Source organism: Lolium rigidum, chromosome 4, assembly GCF_022539505.1.
Source record: "Lolium rigidum isolate FL_2022 chromosome 4, APGP_CSIRO_Lrig_0.1, whole genome shotgun sequence".
NCBI classification, from domain to species: Eukaryota; Viridiplantae; Streptophyta; class Magnoliopsida; order Poales; family Poaceae; genus Lolium; species Lolium rigidum.
This window is the reverse complement of record NC_061511.1, coordinates 263,764,016-263,775,195: the sequence shown is the minus strand read 5'-3', so window position 1 is coordinate 263,775,195 and position 11,180 is coordinate 263,764,016. Positions and strand designations below refer to the sequence as shown.

At 47.2% G+C, this 11,180-nt stretch overlaps 2 protein-coding genes across 2 annotated transcripts; one reads left to right on the top strand and one right to left on the bottom strand.

The window, feature by feature from the left end:
• Nucleotides 1-4,362: 4,362 nt before the first annotated feature.
• On the top strand, nucleotides 4,363-4,760 carry LOC124650447 (histone H4). The gene has a single exon (XM_047189969.1). It carries the CDS (start codon nucleotides 4,363-4,365, stop codon nucleotides 4,672-4,674), a length of 312 nt encoding a protein of 103 aa, XP_047045925.1. The 3' UTR covers nucleotides 4,675-4,760.
• A 2,253-nt stretch (nucleotides 4,761-7,013) lies between these two features.
• Nucleotides 7,014-8,679, bottom strand: LOC124705832 (uncharacterized protein At4g08330, chloroplastic-like). Its single transcript, XM_047237525.1, has 2 exons — nucleotides 8,545-8,679; nucleotides 7,014-7,490 (listed from the first exon to the last, which is right to left on the bottom strand). Exons 1-2 carry the CDS (start codon nucleotides 8,592-8,594, stop codon nucleotides 7,091-7,093), a joined length of 450 nt encoding a protein of 149 aa, XP_047093481.1. The 5' UTR covers nucleotides 8,595-8,679; the 3' UTR covers nucleotides 7,014-7,090.
• Between the last annotated feature and the right edge of the window lie 2,501 nt (nucleotides 8,680-11,180).

Here is an 11,180-nt window from a genome sequence, read left to right as displayed (position 1 = left end):
GAATATGAGCAGCGAGTAACGAGCGCCGAGAAAATAGCTTGTCGGCGTGTAGTTGATGGTGGTAATATGGTAGCAGTAGTAACGCAAGTAAAACAAGTAAACAAGCAGCGATAGCGATATTTAGGAACAAGGCCTAGGGAATAGACTTTCACTAGTGGACACTCTCAACTTTGATCACATAACAGAATAGATAGATGCATACTCTACACTCTTTTGTTGGATGATGAACACCATTGCGTAGGATTACACGAACCCTCAATGCCGGAGTTAACAAGCTCCACAATTCAATGTTCATATTTAAATAACCTTAGAGTGCATGAAAGATCAACACGACTAAACCAAGTACTAACACAAGCATGCACACTCGTCACCTTCACACTATGTAGGAGGAATAGATCACATCAATACCATCATAGCAATAGTTAACTTCATAATCTACAAGAGATCACAATCATAGCCTACGCCAAGTACTAACACGGATGCACACACTGTCACCATTACACCGTGCAGGAGGAATAAAACTACTTTAATAACATCACTAGAGTAGCACATAGATAAATTGTGATACAAAACACATTGCAATCATAAAGAGATATAAATAAGCACTTCACTACGCCATTCATAACGGTGAATAAGTATTCTGTGAAATATAGCCTAAGAGACCCACACGGTGCACACACTGTCACCTTTACACACGTGGGACAAGGAGTCTCCGGAGATCACATAAGTAAAACCCACTTGACTAGCATAATGACATCTAAATTACAAGCATCATCATATGAATCTCAATCATCTAAGGCAACTCATGAGATTATTGTATTGAAGCACATAGGAGAGAGATGAACCACATAGCTACCAGTACAGCCCCGAGCCTCGATGGAGAACTACTCCCTCCTCATGGGAGACAGCAGCGTTGATGAAGATGGCGGTGGTGTCGATGGAGGAGCCTTCCGGGGGCACTTCCCCGTCCCGGCGGCGTGCCGGAACAGAGACTCATGTCCCCCAGATCTTGGCTTCGCGATGGCGGCGGCTCTGGAAGGTTTCTCGTACCGTGGCTTTTCCGTATCGAAGTTTTAGGTCGGGGACCTTTATATAGGCGAAGAGGCGGCGTCAGAAGGTGTTGACGTCAGAAACCCCCTGGCGGGCAGAGACGGGCAACACGGTAGATCCGGGAACAACTGGGGCTGCGGCTGGCCCCAGTCCCTCTGAGCGACGGCCCGCAAAGCCTCCTGGTCGCACGCGCCGATGTTTATCACAAGGGCGTGCCACCGACCTATACCCGGTCGGGAAGGTGTGGATGATGCCTCGCTTAGTTTCCTGCGGGGCACACACGTAAACATTAAATACGAGCCTCGATCGGCTCTCGGGTTATCCTGTGAATCGGCTCAAAGAGCCGATCCACCCATGATTCGGACGGGGTGTCCGAATATATGGTGGTCCTGCTTGATCAAGGTAAAGCTAATGAGATCTACGACGATTTAGGGTTTTCACCGCATAATCGGATCATCCTACTCTAGGTTGGGCCTCGCGCTCGCGCACGGTGATCATAAGCCGATCCTAGACAGGGCCTAAAAACCAACACGAGGTTGATCCCCGAACATCCTTTCTAGGGCTAGCAAACGTCACCCTACACGCCGCCGGATCCTCCCCCTTTGTAAGGCCTAACTATTGCGGATATTAAACTAATCCTTGTAGAACAAGGAGCAATCGTAACGGATCAGATCTACTAAACTATAATCAGCGGGGTGCCGCCCCTACACCTAAGATAGGTGTAAGGGCGGCTAGACATGCAAGGGTTGCACTACGAAAGCATGTAATATGAAGAACAATGCTAACCCTAACACATCTAAGATAACTACGTTGCTCGCCATCAAAAAGGCTTCGATACGAGCAACGCATGAACAACGTAGGCAGGCTTGTGCTGCCTAGATCGCAAGATGCGATCTAGGCAGCATGATGCTTACCGGTAGAAACCCTCGAGACGAAGGAGTTGGCGATGCGCCGAGATTTGTTTGTGGTTGAACGTTGGTTGTTGTTTATTCCATAAACCCTAGATACATATTTATAGTCCAGGGGACTTTCTAATGTGGGCGTGCACCAAACCTTGCACGAGATAAACTCTAACTTCTAAACTAAGATGCGATCTAATATGTTACAGATACACGGGCAATTAAGCCCAACTTGGTATAAAAGGCCGATTCACATATTCCTTCTATATATATATATATTTCTTCACATCCATCTTGATCGCGGCCCACCTCTGGCTTGGTCAAATTCTGGTGATAACAGAAGGTCAACGAGGCGACGACACGCTAGGGCCGTGCGGCCAGGGGGTGGGCCGCGCCACCCTATCATCTGGGGGCCCTGTGGCCCCCCTCTGGCGGCTCTCGGGTGTTCTGGATGCTTCCGGGCAAAATAGGAACCTGGGCGTTGATTTCGTCCAATTCCGAGAATATTTCGTTACTAGGATTTACGAAACCAAAAACAGCAGAAAACGAGAACCGACACTTCGGCATCTTGTTAATAGGTTAGTTCCAGAAAATGCACGAATATGACATAAAGTGTGCATAAAACATGTAGATATCATCAACAATGTGGCATGGAACATAAGAAATTATCGATACGTCGGAGACGTATCACCGCCTCCCGCTGATGACGCTCCTCCGCCGCCAGCTGCTGCGGGCGCTCGATCGACTCCCGCCGCCGGCGCTCTATCAACTCCCGCCGTTCACGGTACAACGCCTCCCGCTCACCGCGCTGGCGCTCGTCAGCCCACCGCTGCTCCATCTCCGCCCGTGCACGGCACCGTCGCGCCTCCTCGTCTCGTCGAGGCGGCGGACGCCGCAACGGTGGCGTCATGCTCGCTCCCGCCACGCTGCCGCCGCCGCGGCCTCGCCGCCAGCGGGGCCATGGGCGCGAACGCCGCCGGATCCGCCGCCCGCGCCGCCTCCGGCTGCTCTCGAGCTCGCCGCCGCATCACCTCCCGCCGCTACCGATGGTGTGCACGCCATCGCTCTTCCCGGGCCGTTGCTCGAGGGGTCGGTGTCGACCTGCGTTTCCGGGACCGCAAGTGGAGGGGACGGCGGTGGAGGGAAGTGGCCGGCGCCGGGGCGGTTCGCCATTGCTACCGGTGGTGGAGGAGACGGCGGTGGAGCGACGAGGGCCGTGTTTGTTGCCGGCGGGGTGTGGTGGCTACCGTTGAGCCGGGAGAACTTTTATAGACGCCGGCGTCGGGAAGAAAGCGCGGGAACGGGCGAGAAGAGGCGGGAAGATCGCGCGGGAACGGGCGGTGGCGTGCGAACGCCGGCGACGCGTGGAGGCTGCGCAACACCGACGAGACGTCTCGCCTGCCCCTCCGTCGCCATTAAGGCAAAGATGCCGCCGTGTGTCACTGCGCGTGAATAACTTCCGTCGCGAGGTAGGCGACGGTTAGGTTAAAATTAACTGTGCCGCTGACGGGTCGGCCCCGCCACTCCCTGCCTCGCTTTTCGTTGTGTCCGACGTGCCCGGTGCGTCCCCTGTGGGACGGGGACGGCTCCGGGCGCCGGACACCGTATGGAGGCGCGCCGGACAAAAATGGGCTTTGGGGGACGCGGCTGAAACGGTTTTTTTGTCCGGCGCGCCCAAAATCTCTTTGGGGGACGCTTTGGGGGACGCGGCTGAAGATGCTCTAAAATTGCAAATGAACTAGATGAGGTTCGGGAAATTTAACCGAGAACCCTAAAATGCACTATGGGAGTATGGGGGCATTGTTTCGTCGACCTCGCCGACGAGGATTAGGCGCTAGTGGCACAAGCTCTAGCTAGATAGGGTTTATTTATTTTATTTTTATTGAGCTTTTATCATTTTATGTACCCTCTGTAAATTACGTTTGACTATGTTTCTAATATTATCGAAAACAAATATGCGTCGGACGGTTGGGTCTACTCCCGATCTAAATGGACAAAGGAGGCGAGATAAACAATTTTATATTCGTAGCCCGATCCAAAGAAACTAAAACAGTTAATTTCGGTACTGGTCCGAAACTGAAGTCCCAAAAAAAAAGGAAAGCCAAAGCCCCAAAGTCCCGCGCCCGCAGGCCAAAACTTCGAGCTCGCGCCTCCTGGAACGAATTCGCAGACCCGTCCCGCCAATCTACCACGCAGAGTCTCCCGCCACGTCACCGATCCGCGGCATCTGCCCACGGATCGCCATCCCAGCCGTCCATTCCCCACGCATCGAACGGGTAGCACTACCCTCCTCCCACCTCCGGCCTCCTTATAAGCCGCTCGCCCCTTCCCCCAAATCACCCAGCTCCAAACCACCACCGCCAGCACCACCGCTCCTCAAGCTCCAAGCCACCACCGCAAGTCAAGGTCAGCCATGTCGGGCCGCGGCAAGGGAGGCAAGGGGCTGGGCAAGGGCGGCGCCAAGCGCCACCGCAAGGTGCTCCGCGACAACATCCAGGGCATCACCAAGCCGGCCATCCGCCGCCTGGCCCGCCGCGGCGGCGTCAAGCGCATCTCCGGTCTGATATACGAGGAGACGCGGGGCGTGCTGAAGGTGTTCCTCGAGAACGTCATCAGGGACGCGGTCACCTACACCGAGCACGCCAAGCGGAAGACCGTCACCGCCATGGACGTCGTCTACGCCCTCAAGCGCCAGGGACGCACCCTCTACGGCTTCGGCGGCTAGATCCCCCTCGTCTTCGTCCGCTGCCGCCTGCTCCAGATCCCAGTTCCTTCTGTCCGCCGGTGCTTGCGAGTCTCGCGGTCAAGAAAGCTTAGATGGAATGAATACATCCCACCCTGTTTAGTCCCCTGTTTCCTTAGTAGTAGATCGAACTGTATCGTGAAATTCTGAAACAAAGTTGTTCGCACTTGAATGTCGAATTCAGGCTTGTTTCTGTGCAAATACTGTTGTCCTGTCGCGCGTGTTCTGCTGCGTATGTGTTTGGGACGGTTGCCGTTTCTTCTGTAGAGGTGTGCAAAATCATCAGTTCGGTTTTGTATGTGCCTGCATTTCAGAGACGAGCCATAAATTGACTTAATTCAGGACGAACAAATTTGCAGGCTAGTATCTTATAACGCGAATGAATCACACATGCTAAATCATCTTGGGTGTGTAATGTCAGCTGTCAAGAGTTTCTGCCGATTCAGTAATCTTTATTGCTTCACTCTTCCACAGCACTATTTCTTTCTTCAGATTTCACAGTAGTTGGCAGTAGTGGGCTAATTGTTCGCTTTCTTATCTCATACTAATTCTCTGCACTAGGAGATCTTAAGTGACAAACAGTTAATTTTGAATCACGAGAAAGCTAATTATCTGATGTCAAACAGTGTGTTAGAGCTGGCGGTTGAGATTCAAATGTGAATTTCGAACTGTCAGCCAAATTGTATGCAAATTCTGTCTTGTTTTTGTTTTGCTATTTGGTCTACTTGGCGTGATTGTTGTTCATTATGTAGTGCAAAATTCACAACGGTCGAGGTTGCGATGTGAATTTGAGAGAACAAACTGTAAATTGCTCCAGACGAACTAAATCAGTCTAGCTTGTAATACGAAAGAATCTCATGATGACCACCAAATTTTCTAGCAGGAAAACAATTTGCTCTATTTCTGCTCAAACCATACTTCCGAATCCACAATGCACGTTACCTCTTGCCTCTTGGCAGTAGCAGCAAGAACTTCACCATTCAGTTCTAATTGATTGTCTTGTCAACAGTATTGTTCATTTTCATATAATGCTCTGCAGTAGGTTACAGTGACACAGTATAATTCACCAAATCCTGAGAAATTCAAGACCTAGAGCCTAGAAAGTCTGCATTTGAAGTTGGCATTTCTCTCCACATGGACAATTTTCCATTTGGGAGGTGTCACCAGAAAAGTGAAAAACATGTCGACAGAAATGACTTGAGAACCATAGAATCCTAAATTCAGCAATGAAAAAAGGTAGGAGCAAAATATTGCATCTAGTTTAGATGTGCATCATTTTGATGCACAGGTCAGGGGTTCAACCTCCATTTTGAAAGTTTAGATATCCAAACGAAGTAATAATATTTTCTTGTGATTTGAGAATTGTATTTTAGATAACCAAAACAGCTACAGAATACGATCGCAAAAAAAAAAAAAGCTACAGAATACTGTGAATCACATTTTAGATATCCAAAACAGTTGCAGAATACTGTGAAAAGATTATTCAGATATATGCAGTTTTCATATTTCTTATGAATTATTTTTAGATATCCAAAACAGGTAAACATGGACTAATATTTTTATTTTTTCAGAAGACATGGTACAGATTACAAAACAATCATTCCGTCAGATCAGCAAAGCAACAAGTATACCAAGTCAGATTGATATTCACAGCGGATCATCAGTCTTGTCTGGATTTAAAGTATACTCGTATGCAAATCATATTTGCCCTTAGAGAACTGAAGATAACCTTTACCATTTTGATAGACAAAATCCAGTAGACAGATAACAGCATTTCAACAGTCTTCTTTTGATGCCTACAAATTTGGCCCTTGCACATGAGCAACTTAAGGAAGGGCTATCATGAAACTGAAATCTTGATACAAGAAGACTCTGTATCGCATACATGGTGCAAACACTCTGAAGGCAAGATGCACACAAGTGCTTCATTTTGTGATATTAAGGCAATCAATATTTTGCACTCCTGCTAAAAATACACGTACGCCTGTGCAAGACTGTAAATGAAAGATCACTATCAAGTATGGGCAGAAAGATGACTCAAGCAGTAGAGATGGCTGATTTCCCTCCCACATGAACAACTTCAGGAACGGCCATCATGAACCTGAACACTAGATACACCTAGATGATTCAGTATCACAAACATGGTGCAAACAATCAGGTAGTAGGATATACACATGTACTGAAGCACACAACAAAAAAGACCCTCTCATTTTGTAACGTTCACACACCCAAAATGTAACATTCCTGTTAACAATATACATGTACGCCTGTGCAGAAAAGAAATGAAAAATCACTATCAACTATGGCCAATTCCACTCAAAAGCTCTGAACAGTATGATGTTCTTAATGCTGGATATACCAGATTTGCAGAACCACAACGCAGCAGTTAAGATTGTTGTCATAGGGTGGAGGGAACACCTGAGTCGTCGGATGAGGGCTGTAGTGCATTAATCTTGATAACATATTTCTTCCGAATAGACAAGCTGCTGCCATCGGAGCTCGTATGTGTGTCATCTAAGCTATCACACAAGGTGGAGTCCTCATCCTCATAAGCGTCCCCGATATGACCACCGCACTTGCGGCAGACCAATCGAGTCCTGTTTCTGAAGAAACCCCAGGAACATGTTGAGGGAATGTATGTCGTGCAGCTCACCTCATCGGTTTGAGTGAACCGGCTCTCATCAATCGAATAGAAAGAAATAACACCTTTCCTGATCTGCTTTCCATACTTTGATCCAATGTTGGCTGTGTTCCTTGTCGAGGAGCTCAAGTTCAATGCATAGCCACAGTATCCACAACTGCAAGTAAGAAAGAAATAACTTCCATCATCAAACTAGCCATAAACACTTGCAAATCTGAAACTACTTATTCTTTGACTAACTTGAGCAGGAGGTCTGCTGTTGCATTTCTGCAGGGGAAAAAAAGTACAGGACAGTTCAGGAACCGTGAGAGAGAACACGAATCAGGAGATTTTTATAAAAAGAAGCTGAATCTGCTGACGGCGGTTCACTGTACACAGCGCGACACTATCTCGCAACAAACTCCCGAAAGAGCTCAAACTCTTCGCTCACAAGCTTCTGTTTCTAATTCTGAAACCACCATCACAGTGTTTCCACAAGAATTTCGCATTCACAGAAACGACAACTCTGTTTTTTTTTCTGTATGCATCCAGAAGTTTAATTACGTCCATACCATTTATCTGGGACTTAATCATGTATCCACTATCAGCAGGCAAGGCTGGCCTGCACTCAAAATGTCACATCAGTTCCTCTTGTCAAGTTGTATAATTTTTCACAGATCATGATCACTTGCAAGAAGCAGAGGGCCAGTGATGATTCACTTCCCTTGCTGGGAATAGAGCCAAAGCAGACAACGTTAGCCTGCACTTGTTCGGTTCCTCTTTCCAAGTTACTACTACTGTACCAGTATTCTGACAGATCATGGCCGCTTTTGCAAGAAAAGGCCAATGATGATTCGCTTCACTTGCTCCGAACCGAACCAACCAACCTGCTAGACTGCTTCTGAGTCCCTAGCTAGCACCCAGAAGTAACTAGAAGTCTAGAACCAAGCGATTCAGCATCCATCCTCTACTATCTATCTGAACCCAGCAACACCGCAACAGTACTGTAATATAAATCCGGACAATCACGTCAGGCAGATCAATCCTTGTGGACAGTAGAGAGACCATTGACAAACAAATCGAGAAGTTAAGGTTCCACGAACCAAGCACTATTCCAAGACAAAATTCAAACCAGGTTCTCCATCCTTAGCTAGGGTTCTACTTCTACTCGGTTCCTGACCGAATTAGGCAGCGGCCGGGAAGAGTGGCAGCAGGGAGGGAAGTTGGCGAACCTGTAGGACACGTCTTTGGCGGAGTAGCAGCCGTCGAGGGTCCTCGCCATGCTTCCCAGCTCCACCGGCACCGGAACCCCGGTCGATCTGGGAAGATCCGGCAGGGAGAAGAAGAAGGGGGGAGACAAGTTCGTTCGTTTGATTGGGAGGGCGAAATGGGCAACGGTCTCCGCGCCGCGCCGCGCTGGCTCGTCCTGCCCCTCCTTTCTCCTTTTTTCATTCTTCTTCTTTATTTATTCGTGCCCTTTTGCGCACGTCGTTGATGGTGGGGGGTTGCTCTCGCGTCATGGTTGCCCGCAACGTGGCCAACGTTTGATTGTGATGTGATGCGATTACGTGAAGATTGACTGATCATTCTCTTGATGACACCTCGTTCGTTCACTGTATTTGCGTGTTGTGTATTTTGAGCAGTTGTCGGGATTGAAAATTAATTTCCATAAAAGTGAATTGTTCTGTTTCGGTGATGCTCAAGATGATACAACTCTATATACAGAGTTGTTCGGTTGTGGGCAAGGCCAATTTCCTATTCGCTATTTGGGTATTCCAATTCACTACCGGAGACTCACGATTGCTGAATGGAAAATTGTAGAAGAAAGATTACAGAAACGCCTTAGTAGTTGGAAAGGCAAATTGCTATCCCTGGGAGGAAGATTGGTACTCATTAATTCGATATCGACAAATATGGTATCGTATATGTTATCATTCTTCCTTTTGCTAAAAGGAATTCTTCATAAACTCGATTATTATCGATCCAGATTCTTTTGGCAAGGTGATAGCGAGAAAAAGAAATATCGATCGGTTAAATGGAGTGTAGTTTGTAGTCCCAAAGATCAAGGCGGGCTTGGAGTTCATGACCCGGAAGTCAAGAACTCAGCCTTGCCGGGTAAATGGCTTTTAAACTCCTTACCGAGGATGGGATTTGGCAAACTATTCTTCGGAGAAAGTATATCGGCTCCAAGACGTTATCTCAGGTGGTTTGGAAACCTGGAGATTCACACTTCGGGCTGGTCTAATGGCGACAAAAAATGTCTTTTTTCGTCATGGTACTTTCTCAATTAAGAATGGAGCACGAGATACGGTTACGGGAAGATGCTTGGTTAGACAATGCACCTCTAAGTGAACAGTATCCTGCGTTGTATAGTATCGTTCGTCGCAAAGGAGATACCATTGCCACAGTAATGGCTACCTCTCCACCGAATGTGACGTTCCGACGAGTTTTGCTAGGACAAAAGCTACTGGCATGGAATGCTTTAATTAAGAGGTTGGGGGATGTTAACCTGTCGCCTGAACCAGATGAATTTAGGTGGAATTTACATGTAGATGGCTCTTTTTCGGTAAAATCTTTATATAGCGCCATACTTCATTCTGATATACCAGTTGATAACAATAAGAAAATTTGGAAGATGAAGATACCATTAAAAATAAAAATATTTGGATGGTATCTTCGTCGAGGAGTCATCCTCACCAAAGACAATCTTGTTAAGCGGAATTGGCACGGAAGTACTAGATGTGTTTTTTGTCATCATGATGAAACTATTAAACACCTCTTCTTCCGGTGCCAGTTTGCGAGATCTATTTGGTCTGTCATCCAAGTAGCGTCTACCTTGTATCCTCCCACTAGTGTAGCCAATGTCTTTGGTAATTGGCTTCATGGAATAGATTCAAGGATCAAGTTGCTTCTTAGGGTGGGGGCGCTAGCAGTTATCTGGGCGCTTTGGCTGAGTAGAAATGACAAGATTTTTAATGACAAAAACTTCTCCTTGTTGCAGGTCATCTACGGATGTACGGGGATTCTTCGTTCATGGTTACCTCTTCGGCGCATGGAGAACCGAGACCTATTTACGGAGGTCTGTACACGATTGGAGGCTACGGCGAGGGATACTTTTTCCCTACATGGGTGGCAGCATAGTCTACGGATTGAAGCCCCACCCACACCTTAGGCGTTATATGATTCATCGTTCCGATATGTATTTCGCCTAGACATTTTTTAGTTTGGCATCTTTTTTGGACTCGAGACTCAAAAACGGCTGTGTGCATCCTGGTTATGCAGAGGCTGGATGTAATTGCTTCCTCAAAAGTAATAAAGCATCCTTTATCAAAAAAAAAATTGCGTGTTGTGTTGCACTATGTTTAAGGACAATAAAAAACGATTTTAAGTAGTAAATGTTATTAGCTCTGTTTATAAAAGGATGTCGTAAATATGTTTAAATTTAGATGTATCTAGACACTTTTTAATGTTCGTAGCTCTGTCCATAAAAGAAGTAATTTTCGTGGCCCTCCTATGTTAAATCAAGACCGATTTTTTACAAGAACACCCCTGACAAAAAATAAACTTACAAACACATTTAAGGGGGAATTCGCTGCCTTCTCTGATTCGCACAAGCCGTTAGCACTGCATCTAGGAGAAGATGGCGAATGTCGGACAAGGAGACCCACTCCCTTATCGTCATCGTAGCAGAAACATATTGACATGACCAGTAGTGCCACCACGAAACACCATGGTTGACGACTTCCTCCCAGAACCAACAAATCAAATACGAGTAATCAAACCCTCATGCGCCCTACGGTGACACATGAATCAACACTACCGTGACAAAGAGATGTCCGGAGGTCCTTATTCCACCATGTTGTCGCCT

Coding starts and splice junctions, on each gene's coding strand:
- LOC124650447 (XM_047189969.1), top strand. CDS start 4,363: ATGTCGGGCCGCGGCAAGGGAGGCAAGGGGCTGGGCAAGGGCGGCGCC.
- LOC124705832 (XM_047237525.1), bottom strand. CDS start 8,594: ATGGCGAGGACCCTCGACGGCTGCTACTCCGCCAAAGACGTGTCCTAC. Junction 7,491..8,544: donor GCCAAAGACGTGTCCTACAG/GTTCGCCAACTT, acceptor TCTTACTTGCAG/TTGTGGATACTGTGGCTATG.